At 36.2% G+C, this 13,152-nt stretch overlaps 1 protein-coding gene across 1 annotated transcript; it reads right to left on the bottom strand.

The window, feature by feature from the left end:
* Nucleotides 1-3,173: 3,173 nt before the first annotated feature.
* Nucleotides 3,174-5,008, bottom strand: sox21b (SRY-box transcription factor 21b). Its single transcript, XM_079821517.1, has one exon. The coding sequence runs from the start codon at nt 4,747-4,749 to the stop codon at nt 4,039-4,041; it is 711 nt and encodes a 236-aa protein (XP_079677643.1). The 5' UTR covers nt 4,750-5,008; the 3' UTR covers nt 3,174-4,038.
* Nucleotides 5,009-13,152: the final 8,144 nt, after the last annotated feature.

Raw genomic sequence — 13,152 nt, forward strand, 5'->3', positions numbered from 1 at the left:
AGGAGAGTAAATCTAGGGATTAGTGTTATTGTATGTGTGTTTGAGTAAAGGGAAAGATGTTGTTAGTTTATGTCTGTGGTATGTTCAGTTATGTTGGACATTTAGAGGAGTTTCTGTCATTTTTGGATGGAATTCAATTAAAAATTACTGCCCTCAATTAAATGAAGTTTGTCCAATGAGTTATTTTTGTATGATATATTGGATTTACTTTTTTTTATGTCAACAGGTTCCAGGTAATTGGGTTATGTTCAATTTAACTAACATTGTTTATTTCAGCAAACGTACATTTTTTTTACGTAAGGTTAATTCAATGCCATTTAGTTAAATCAGGTTAACATTCTTAATTTTGTCCAAAACTATTCAATTTAATTATCCTAAAATGAATATAAAATACCAAAAGAAGTAATCCAGTTTAATTGATTATTTTTATTTAGTGAAACACTATTTTTACAACATTTACAAAACCGTTTACAAGATCTTATTGGCCGGCCAGACGATGGTTTTGTTACATCCATGGCCCAAAGTAGTTGTGTTTAATTATTAGAACAGCTTTAATTGTTATTGGCAGGTCCTGACCGCAAACACACACTCTACTTCACCACAATAACCTCCACAAACACTACCACACACTTTTAAACACCAACATAACAGAACATTAAGCATTAAAAAGTATCTCCATTTTCTCATCTTGTTAAAAACGCAGAACTTTATTTAAACATCTACTCTCCGAATTCAGCCCCTTTGCAAAGCATGATGGGAAGTGAAAGTCTTGTTTGATTGAAACATGATATTTCAAAATGAAAACATCAAGTTATGTCAAAGAGTAGCGGTTTTAAGTCAGTTTAACACGAATCAATTACATTTGAACCAGAAACCTGATATAATTGAGTTAAATCAACATGAATTGCTTAAATAAAGTGTATTCTTGTTGTTATTTAATAGTTTTTCACGTACACTTGTAGCGCAAGTAGTTAATTTAATAAGGTAAATTAAATCGATAAATGTGTTCACCTCACATAATGAACTTTTATAAATGTAACATGACATTAAGTATGTAACAGTGACAAATTCAAATGGTTTGTACACTCAAAGAAAATTTTGTCAGCTTTACTTGAATTTCTTTTATTCATGCAACTAAATTGTTATTTGTAAAAATGACTCTATAGTTGCGTCGAACCTGCTTGAAGTCTTTTTTTTTTTTTTTTTGAACATTAATGTTTGTATTTCTGTAATATTAGGAGAGGAAGGAAGGAGATGTTCTTAATGTTCGATAAATTCCTGGGCGAAAAGAAGTAAAAATGCTATGCTTTATCAGGCTATATTTCTTGCTTTTATTCCCTGTGTGACCCTTGTCTCTTTCCCACTCCAGGCTCTTCTCCGGCTCGCCGTGTTTCCCGCACACACACACACACACACACACACGCACACACACACACACACACACACACGTTGTGTGTCGAAGGATTTTTGGGTCATAAGCGGAAACTTCTATTATCACGGCTGGAGTGTTTATTGAGGCTGAAAAGGATCAAATCGCTAAAAATCAATGGCAGCTTTAAAAGCAGTCGTCCATGTGCAGTTCCTCTGTTAGGCTGGATAAATGTGATCCGATGCTATCTGTGAAATACCCCATTTATAAACTGAAGGAAAACTCAACTCATGTGCCACCTGATGATCGCTGAGAATAGTCGAAGAGTTGCTCTGAATAGTTTCATGTCCACCTTTCCCATTGGATCTGCCTGAGAGAAACGCATATCTATTCAAAAGCCATTCAGTTCACTCCTTTCTTGGCCTGTAAACGCATTCATCAATTGTTCTGCTTTGTCGATGGCTTTCTAATGCTAATCTGCCGTGTTAAATATCTTTTTGTTCCCCTTTCACCGTTTTGTCATTCAGTTTATCCAGTTTTGGTCACCCATTTTATTTATTTATGCGGCTGGCTCCATTCATGCGCTCATGTATTTTTTATTATGTTGTTTCACTGTCATCCAGTGTCAACTCAGTCTATTCAGTGTGGGCTACTTGAAGGACTCGCAGGGACAAAGCGTGTACACATTGCAGCGCTATTCACCCCGGCCAGCTGGATTGCCTGAAAAAAAGGGGGGAAAAGGAAAAAAAGAAAAAAAAAACCTTGTGAAAAGAAATCCTCGACAATGAACACAGAAGAAGTGCACAATGCTAACAGTTTTCCAAATACCACTGATTGCTTTAAGCACAATGAGAGAAAGCCGGCGCTTTTTGCTGAGCTCCACTTCAACAAACAACAGGCGCACAAAGGCCTCCCAACTCCGGGTTTGTTCCCAGACAAAACCTCCTCGACTGTCTAAACGCTCCGACTGAAGGGAGACAAAGTTCTTTCAGTTAGTGCCCCCGCTTTTCCTCCGAGGGAGAAAGGAGAGAAGAGGGAAAAAAGGGAAGCGGGGCTGGTAATGTGCGCTCTTTAGAGGAGCGGTGTGGTCGGTCAAAACCTCGAAAACGCTTTTCTCAGGAAACATTAACAGCATTTCCACACTGGGAAGGTGTTATTCACTTCTGTAAGCGACTAAAATTCTTCTAAAACTGATTTGACAAAACTACGCTTTGCTGAATAATTGCTAATGTGGCCTTAAACAGACTGAACTAAATGAAGCACTGCTTGCTCATTGGTTGAGCCAAACTGGTGTTATCTAATTGTGTTCTTAAATTTAACATCTGATTGGCTGATTGTGATCCATAGATTTCGTTATCAAGATGAATTTATTCTGACGTCGTCTTATTTTATTACCAAACTATAGCGAGAAAATGTTGACCGTGTCGGTTTGCATAATAATAAACCGCATATTAATAGGTCAAATATATACCAGATATTAAAAAAGGCTCTTCGGTCGATGCTGTAAATATCGTGCCCGTGATTTGATGATTTGTCCGGTTCATAAACGAGTGAAATAAGGGTCAGTTCTCCAAAGCCAGGCCGGAAGTTCCGTGGAGAGCCGCGATCGCGCTTTACAACCGAGAATAAAGGGTTCAATTAACCGTGGCGGAGGTAATTATCCCTGGACAGTCCAAATTAGTTTTGCATAATTGGTCTGAGCCATATGAATTAACTTCTTAATGTAATCTGAGAGGGTTTACATCCCATCGCGAAGAAAACACGCACGGCTTTTTTTTTGTTTGTTTTTTTTTTTTTTGTGAAGAATAGTATATGTTTCAGAACTAATAAACAAAACGAGTCTATAAAACACTTTACATGTTTAATTAGGCCTTGACTGCGTGTCTGTCCGGAGAGTAGCGAAACTCCGCTTTATCTTCCCATTCATGATCCGAGTTGTGATAAATCAGGATTTTGGCTCTTGATTACAAAGACTTGCTTTAGAATTCCGAGTAATTCTATTCAAAGCCCGAACAAAAGCGTCCTTTAGAGGAAACTTTACACTCTTCACAGATACACATCTTGTGCAAGAACTACAGAGCAATTTCCTTTTTTTCCCCGCATAGGCTTTATTATATCCCACTTCTCCAGTGAGCATTTATAGTACATATAAGTGGAATTATGCAAAACATATATAACATACAATTTCACTTCGAGTTAGTAAAAAAACCGGACTGACTTCTGCGTGAATGATCTGTCTCGGGCATGTTATTAATATTTCAGCTGTTCCTCTTCATTAAATGACACTTATAAGTGCTCGTGGTCTCCGTTGTGCAAAGGAACACGGCGAATATTTTCACTGACTGGACAATAAATATCACAAAACATCCATGGAAATAGTAGATTCCGGCATTTAGAGCACGCACTGGATATGGTTTAATAAAACTGTACACATTTACAGACTGAATGAAAAAGAAACGGTTGAGTTTCAGAATAAAACAGCATTTTCCCCTTCCAATAAAGCACCGGGATCGCGCGGACAGAGTCAACAGGTGCCGTGTTTTATTCACATTGATACGGGCAGCACATTGTCGTTTGTCACTGATTTCCAGAGTCACCTTTATCATCATCATCATCATGCTCCACGTGTCATTTATTTCACATTTAAAAACTCGTTTTCCTCCGGAGTCTCATAACGCCGCGGCGTACGCGGGATACGGTTCGAGGGGAGGCTTGCCCATTCCCGGTAGTAAAATGTATGCGAGGGGCGGCTGGAGCCCCGCCGACGGCCACGCCGCGCAGTTGCACGGGATCATGTAGCCCGGGTTACCCGGTGACGGGTGCGAGTGCGTGTGGGAGTGAGCCCCGGAGAAAGACGTCGCCGTCGGGTAGCCCAGCGGGGAGGTGTAGGAGAACGACGGAGGGGAAAGCTCGGTCATTTTGGAGCCCAGGTCAAAAAACGAGTAGGGGTTGGCAGACATGGACGGGTTGAAGAACACCCGGGCCGCCGCTGCCGCCGCCGCCGCCGCTGCCTTATCCGGGCCGGCCATCAGGGACTCGCTCAGCGGCATGCCGCCCACCTTCAGCGCCTCGTGCTCCCCCAGGTTATACGCCATCGGGAACGCGAACTTGTCCTTCTTCATCAGGGTCTTGGGCTTCCTCCGGGGTCTGTATTTGTAGTCGGGGTGCTCCTTCATGTGCATCGCCCGCAGTCGCTTCGCCTCGTCGATGAACGGCCGCTTCTCGGACTCCGACAGAAGTTTCCACTCCGCTCCGAGCCGCTTGCTGATCTCCGAGTTGTGCATCTTCGGGTTCTCTTGAGCCATTTTCCGCCGCTGCGCGCGGGACCACACCATGAACGCGTTCATGGGACGCTTAACGTGATCCATGGGCTTGGACATGACGAGAACACCTGTGCAGGTAGAAATCCGGAACTCTAGATTAGACACTTTATAGCGAAGCTGGTCGAAATCACGCGATGTAGCGAAGTCTTCAGTGCGTCATTCTGCCTCAAACAAGTCCAAGTCGAGCGTGATTCGGCGTTAACTTTCACGAAAGCAATGTTCTCAGATGCATTGTTAGTTATATATCCCGTAAAAACTCCTTAGCTGTGTGTTTTCCTCTCGACCATGGTGAAGCGACCGCCGCTGGAAACTTTAATCGAGTGATTGTCAGCCGAGAGTTGCAACATGTGAAGTAATGAGCGCTCTGGCAGGTACTGAGCGCGCCTTCTGCGCATGCGCACTGCATCTGTCAGACCTCGGGCGCTCCGAAATCCCACCCAGCGCGAGGACGAGAGTGAAATGATAAACTCACTTTGCTCAGGAGAGAAAAGCAATCCAACATCGTGTGTGTGTGTGTGTGTGTGTGTGTGTGTGTGTCACAGCAGATGAACGTGCTTTAATCGCCAGTTTTACAATGACTGACGACTTTTTAAACATTTTAGTGAGGCCGGATTGCAAATGTGTGTATGCATTTATTAAGACTTAAAAAAAAAAAAAAAAAAAAATGTATTGCATGCAAATATTTTAAAAAAAATAAAATAATAATATATGTTCCGTCCAATGATCATCCTCCCAAAAAGCGCTGGACTGTTGCCATGGTTACCCGCTCAGGTGAACGCGATTATTTAGTGTAACTCAACTCGTTTGCATTTTAACGGGTTAATACTGGAATCACATTTCGCATAACATCATAAAACATTTTTTATGCACCCTATACAGGTGAAAAAATTTATGAAAAAATTGTTTTATAAAATAATAACGATAGACAAAATTAGATGTGAAAACGTGCAACTTCTTTAATTGATCTGCATATTTCCAGCAGGTGTGTATCGCACTTCAAAGGGTTCTCCGCGACCCGAGCGCGAGCTCGAGGAGTGTGTCCTGTGTAATTACAGATTTATCGGGTAAACTGTGTGTTTAAGTGGATTCCGCATCTCCACTGTTGTTCACAATTATTACATTCACGGCGTTTAACGAGTGGGGGGAAATCATTTAATTGCAAAGGGTCTCAGAAACTGAGTTCGCATTTAAACGTGTTCCTCTTAATATTATTGCAGAAATATGGAGCAGGATTTTTAAACAGAAATATTCAATATTATTAGCCATATCGAAAGTCAAGCAGGGGTCGCGCATCCGGTCTCAGAGATGATGCACATTAATAATCATATGTTTAAAAGAGGCTCGTGGAGAAATATTCCTGCTTGACATCTATTGTTCGCCATAAGCCTCCATTATTCGGCCAAACGTGGCTTCTGGAATTTAATTACGCCTATCGAATGAGATTAATGTTGTACTATTATGGCCCTAATATGCATGTCTTATGTTCGAGTCCAGATGAGGTGATGACGAGTGTGCGGAAGATGATTGACAGCTCAGACACTGTCCAACTCCATCTCTTTCCCGCTCGTTTTTTTTAAAACCCAAAAACATAATCAAGCGATAACATCACAGACTCTGATTTCATGCATATTTTTTAGTTCGTTCTCAAAAAAAGAAAAACACGAAAAATAAATGGTTATTAATTATATTTATTGAAGGTAGCTCTTTTGTTACATGCACGTAAATTATGCATAATTACATGCGTCAAACCCAGTTCATTAATATTACTCAGAACTTAAATATATGATTACACTGCAACAATAACACCTTAAAATATTAAATAATATGCTTTTAAACTGAGGATGTTTATTTACAAATGACATGTGTGACCCTGGACCACAACACCAGTCATAAGGGTCAGTTTTATGAAATTGAGAGTTATAGATCATCTTCAGCTGAATTAATAATCTCTCCATTGATGTGTGATTTGAAAATCTGCAATAAAATCTAAATATTGAGAAAATCTCCTTTAAAGTTGTGCAAATTAAGTCCTTAGCAATGCATAATGCTACTAATAATACATTTATGATATATTTACAGTAGGACATTTACTAAATATGGAACATGATCTTAATATCCTGATGATTTTTGGCATAAATGTATAATTTTGACCACACAGTTACCCCGGTGAGACGCAGGACTGCTGTTGAGCTCAGGGGCATATTTCATAAATGCTGTAGATTATTTTATGAATGTTTATTGTATGAATCACACACGGCCATGTCAATAGAGGAATGTGTAAAGATTGAAACTTGAGGAGCGGCCGGAGCGCTGTGAGTTTTGACCTGCGTGTGAAACTTCAGGAAGCCGTTCACACACTCTGGAGGAGAGGAGTGTGTGTTTGGCTCTTTGTCTGTCGTGTTATCTGCTCTTCAGACTCGATCTCTCTCTCTCTCTCTCTCTCTCTGATGAAACACTCGTCATTAGGAGAATGTGTTTACTGCGGCCCTTCCTTCCTCCAGACAAACTTTCAGATTTTAACTGCAAATGAGCCAACAGATCCACTTCATAGAAACAACATGATCTAATCAGACAAACATCCTTTATTATCATTGTGTTCCTGCCCTTAGGTCTGCTAAAGTCAGTGTTAAAGTCAGTGTTAAAATGGGCTTTTTAATTATGCATTGCATTGTGATTTACGCTTAACAGAAACCACACTGTAAAATCCAACAGTTAACTTTACTTAATGTCTGAACTTAATTGTAAAAATCTATTCTCATTCTATGCCTTGTTTACTCAGAAAACACAAGTTAGGAATAATTGATTGGTTTGAGTGAAGCCCTCGCCATTATGGGGATCAGTGTTCCCTTAGACATTCATATTATTATTTTTATCTAATAATGAGGACTTTTAAAATCATATTTTCAACATTTTGTCTCTTAATTATGACTTAGCATGTCATATTTTCAACTTTTTATCTCACTATTATGACTTTTAAAATCACATTTTTGACTTTATATAATAATGAGGACTTTTAAAATCATATTTTCAACATTTTATCTCTTAATTATGACTTAGCATTTCATATTTTTGACTTTTTATCTCACTATTATGATTTTTTTAATCATATTTTTGACTTTATCTAATAATAAGGACTTTTAAAATCATATTTTCAACATTTTATCTCTTAATTATGATTTGGCATGTCATATTTTTTTACTTTATCTAATAATGACGACTTTTAAAATCATATTTTCAACATTTTATTTTATAATTATGACTTTTAAAATCATATTTTTGACTTTATCTAATAATAAGGAATTTTAAAATCATATTTTCTACTTTTTATCTCACTATTATGACTTTTAAAATCATATTTTTGACTTTATCTAATAATAAGGAATTTTAAAATCATATTTTCAACATTTTATCTCTTAATTATGACTTAGCATGTCATATTTTTGACTTTATCTAATAATGAGGACTTTTAAAATCATATTTTCAACATTTTATCTTATAATTATGACTTAGAATGTCATATTTTCAACTTTTTATCTAATAATGAGGACTTTTAAAATCATATTTTCAACATTTTATCTCTTAATTATGACTTAGCATTTCATATTTTTGACTTTTTATCTCACTATTATGATTTTTTTAATCATATTTTTGACTTTATCTAATAATAAGGACTTTTAAAATCATATTTTCAACATTTTATCTCTTAATTATGATTTGGCATGTCATATTTTTTTACTTTATCTAATAATGACGACTTTTAAAATCATATTTTCAACATTTTATTTTATAATTATGACTTAGCATGTCATATTTTCTACTTTTTATCTCACTATTATGACTTTTAAAATCATATTTTTGACTTTATCTAATAATAAGGAATTTTAAAATCATATTTTCAACATTTTATCTCTTAATTATGACTTAGCATGTCATATTTTTGACTTTATCTAATAATGAGGACTTTTAAAATCATATTTTCAACATTTTATCTTATAATTATGACTTAGAATGTCATATTTTCAACTTTTTATCTAATAATGAGGACTTTTAAAATCATATTTTCAACATTTTATCTTATAATTATGACATAATAATGTCATATTTTTGACTTTTTATCTCACTATAATGACTTTTAAAATTACATTTTTAAATCACCATTATGTGGATCAGTGTTTCGTTTGAAATTCATATTTTTGACTTTATCTAAAAATGAGGACTTTTAACATCACATTTTTTAAAGCACTTACCATTATGGGGATCAGTGTTCCCTTAGACATTCATATTATTGTAATTATCTTCCTATCCATGCAACAATAAATCACAGAGATTTGGATTCAGAGGAAGAGAAGTAATAAATGTGTTGCTTTTAAAAGTTGACCTATAGCTTCTGACTGAATAATTAAGTTCATGATTTAGTCAGAGATTAAAAGCAACATGTAATACTTCCCTTCATGTTGTGTAATGATCACTTACAATTTCACTGCTAATGCTTACGTCATAAACACCTTGTGAAACGTTTAATTGTGTTGATATAATCCCTTTATATTTGCGTATCTTGAGTCAACATCAGCATCCAAACACACCAATGGGAGCTTTACTAAGTCAAGAGTAAATCTGTAGTAAATGATCAAGTTCTCTCAGTTCTTTAGTCTCTAGAGCTCTTGTGTAAGTGAACTTTACTAACTAAGCATTTGTCAGCACAAACACACTATTCCTGTTTCACTTTACTTGTCTTAAAGGCAATTGGTTTGCATGCTTTAAGTACGTCTAACTAATGAGATGTTACAGTGTAAAATTGTCCTGGCAGAAAATTATGTTTTTTCCATTTTTTTACAGATGTTTTTGCTGCGATGTCACTCCAGTGAGGTTTACAGAGAAGGTTAGGCAGAAATTCAACACTGTTTTTATTAAGTTAATAAATGTAAAGTTTAAGTAAGCAGAACTTGCATATTTTTATTTTGTACTTGTACATTTTAATTGCTCTTAACTTGAAATATTTGAGTAAGCTCATTCATACATTTAACTTAAAAACATATTGAGAGCGCTCAGGTTTACTGTGAACTTAAGACATAAAATAGCAACAGCTTTAAATGATAAATAATGGCATTGATTTTTACATTAATTTTGGCAGAGGCATGAAAGTGAACGATATGCTGAATTATGAACTAAAGAACAATAGTGAAAGAAAGTTAATATGTGCCTATTTCACTGTAAATACAGACGGTAATTCGACTGAATAATTACAGTCATGGATTTTAAAAATTATGCAGAAGTTGTTCCTATTTCCAGCCCACACGTTTATATTCATAATCACATGTGCAGAGATCTCGGAGAGCTGACGGGCTTCTGTCACGGCTGCTTTCCTCTTGTGTTTGGAGCACAGAATAAAAACATACATGTGTTTATCAAATACTTCCATATCCAACATGTCCTTAATCAGGGGAAATATGACACAGTAAACCCCAGCGCTCGCAATAATGAGGAGAGCGACTCAAATTAAACACACGAGTTTCTCTCATGAGTCTTCAGAACTTTCTCTAAACTCACACATTTTCAGTCTCTTTCATTGTTTTGAGTTTGATGAACTTGTTTCTTTTCATTTACACAAACTTATATTTAACCGAAACTGGGCTGGGATTTATATTTCCCAGCATGCTTTGCCTAAAGGGACAGGAAATGCTCAAATGAAGTGTTCTATAATGTTTATTGTGCAGGATTAATGTTCAGTGTGAGATTCAGTCCTGTTTGAATGGAATTATTATGGAATTAGTCAAAGCTAGACAAGATTCCACTACTAAAAAAATTTAAGTTGATATTTTTAAGTTAAATGTATGAATGAGTTTACTCAAATATTTCAAGTAAATAGCAATTAAAATGTTTGAGTACAAAATAAAAATATGCACATTCTACTTACTTAAACTTTACATTTATTAATGTAAAAAATGTGATGTAACTAATTACCTAAATTTTGTATTCTGTCATATATCTTCAATTCAATTCTATTCTATTCTGTTAAATTCTGTTCTATTCTTCTATTTGATTTGATTATATCCTATCATATATATTTAATTCTATTCCATTCCATTCTGTTAAATTCTATTCTATTCTTCTATTTGATTTGATTCTATCCTATCATATATCATATTCTTCTATTCTATTCTATTATTCTATTTGATTTGATTCTATCATATAATATCTTCAATTCTATTCTATTCTGTTAAATTCTATTCTATTCTTCTATTTGATTTGATTCTATCCTATCATATATTTTAATTAAATTATATTCTGTTAAATTCTATTCTATTCTTCTATTTTATTTGATTATATCCTATCATATATCATATTCTTCTATTATATTCTATTCTATTCTTCTATTTGATTTGATTCTATCCTATCATATCTTCAATTCTATTCCATTCTATTAAATTCTATTCTATTCTTCTCTTTGATTTGATTCTATCCTATCATATATTTTTAATTCAATTCTATTCTGTTAAATTCTATTCTATTCTTCTATTTTATTTGATTATATCCTATCATATATCTTCAATTCTATTCCATTAAATTATCTTCTTTTATTTGATTTGATTCTATCCTATCATATATCTTCAATTCAATTAAATTCCATTCTATTCTATTCTGTGTCATGGTGTTTTGTTGATGCTTCCTGTTTGTCATGTGATTCCCTTGTCCTCATGTTTTATGTTGTCATTGGTTGTTTTAGTCATGTGTTCTCAGTTCAGTTCTGTCATTGGTTCATTGTCTTGATTGTTAACAGGTCTTAGTCATTAGTGTTTGTGTATTTAAGCCATCATGTCTGTCATGTGTCCTTGTGGAGTATTGTTACTGTAACCGCTGTGGTGAGTATTGTTACTGTAACTGCTGTGGTGAGTATTGTTACTGTAACCGCTGTGGTGAGTATTGTTACTGTAACCGCTGTGGTGAGTATTGTTACTGTAACCGCTGTGGTGAGTATTGTTACTGTAACCGCTGTGGTGAGTATTGTTACTGTAACCGCTGTGGTGAGTATTGTTACTGTAACTGCTGTGGTGAGTATTGTTACTGTAACTGCTGTGGTGAGTATTGTTACTGTAACTGCTGTGGTGAGTATTGTTACTGTAACTGCTGTGGTGAGTATTGTTACTGTAACTGCTGTGGTGAGTATTGTTACTGTAACTGCTGTGGTGAGTATTGTTACTGTAACTGCTGTGGTGAGTATTGTTGCTGTGGTGAGTATTGTTACTGTAACTGCTGGGGTGAGTATTGTTACTGTAACTGCTGTGGTGAGTATTGTTACTGTAACTGCTGTGGTGAGTATTGTTACTGTAACTGTGGTGACTATTGTTACTGTAACCGCTGTGGTGAGTATTGTTACTGTAACTGCTGTGGTGAGTATTGTTACTGTAACTGCTGTGGTGAGTATTGTTACTGTAACTGCTGTGGTGAGTATTGTTACTGTAACTGCTGTGGTGAGTATTGTTGCTGTAACTGCTGTGGTGAGTATTGTTACTGTAACTGCTGTGAGTATTGTTACTGTAACTGCTGTGGTGAGTATTGTTACTGTAACTGCTGTGGTGAGTATTGTTACTGTAACTGCTGTGGTGAGTATTGTTGCTGTAACTGCTGTGGTGAGTATTGTTACTGTAACTGCTGTGGTGAGTATTGTTACTGTAACTGCTGTGGTGAGTATTGTTACTGTAACTGCTGTGGTGAGTATTGTTGCTGTAACTGCTGTGGTGAGTATTGTTACTGTATCTGCTGTGGTGAGTATTGTTACTGTATCTGCTGTGGTGAATATTGTTACTGTAACCGCTGTGGTGAGTATTGTTACTGTAACTGCTGTGGTGAGTATTTTTACTGTAACTGCTGTGGTGAGTATTGTTACTGTAACTGCTGTGGTGAGTATTGTTACTGGAACCGCTGTGGTGAGTATTGTTACTGTAACTGCTGTGGTGAGTATTGTTACTGGAACCGCTGTGGTGAGTATTGTTACTGTAACTGCTGTGGTGAGTATTGTTACTGTAACTGCTGTGGTGAGTATTGTTACTTTAACCGCTGTGGTGAGTATTGTTACTGTAACTGCTGTGGTGAGTATTGTTACTGTAACTGCTGTGGTGAGTATTGTTACTGTAACCGCTGGGGTGAGTATTGTTAATGTAACTGCTGTGGTGAGTATTGTTACTGTAACTGCTGTGGTGAGTATTGTTACTGTAACTGCTGTGGTGAGTATTGTTACTGTAACTGCTGTGGTGAGTATTGTTACTGTAACCGCTGTGGTGAATATTGTTACTGTAACTGCTGTGGTGAGTGCTGTTACTGTAACTGCTGTGGTGAGTATTGTTACTGTAACTGCTGTGGTGAGTATTTTTACTGTAACTGCTGTGGTGAGTATTTTTACTGTAACTGCTGTGGTGAGTATTGTTACTGTAACTGCTGTGGTGAGTATTGTTACTGGAACCG

The sequence above is a fragment of the Gobio gobio genome, assembly GCF_949357685.1.
Source record: "Gobio gobio genome assembly, chromosome: 7".
Lineage (NCBI taxonomy): Eukaryota > Metazoa > Chordata > Actinopteri > Cypriniformes > Gobionidae > Gobio > Gobio gobio.

Coding starts and splice junctions, on each gene's coding strand:
- sox21b (XM_079821517.1), bottom strand. CDS start 4,749: ATGTCCAAGCCCATGGATCACGTTAAGCGTCCCATGAACGCGTTCATG.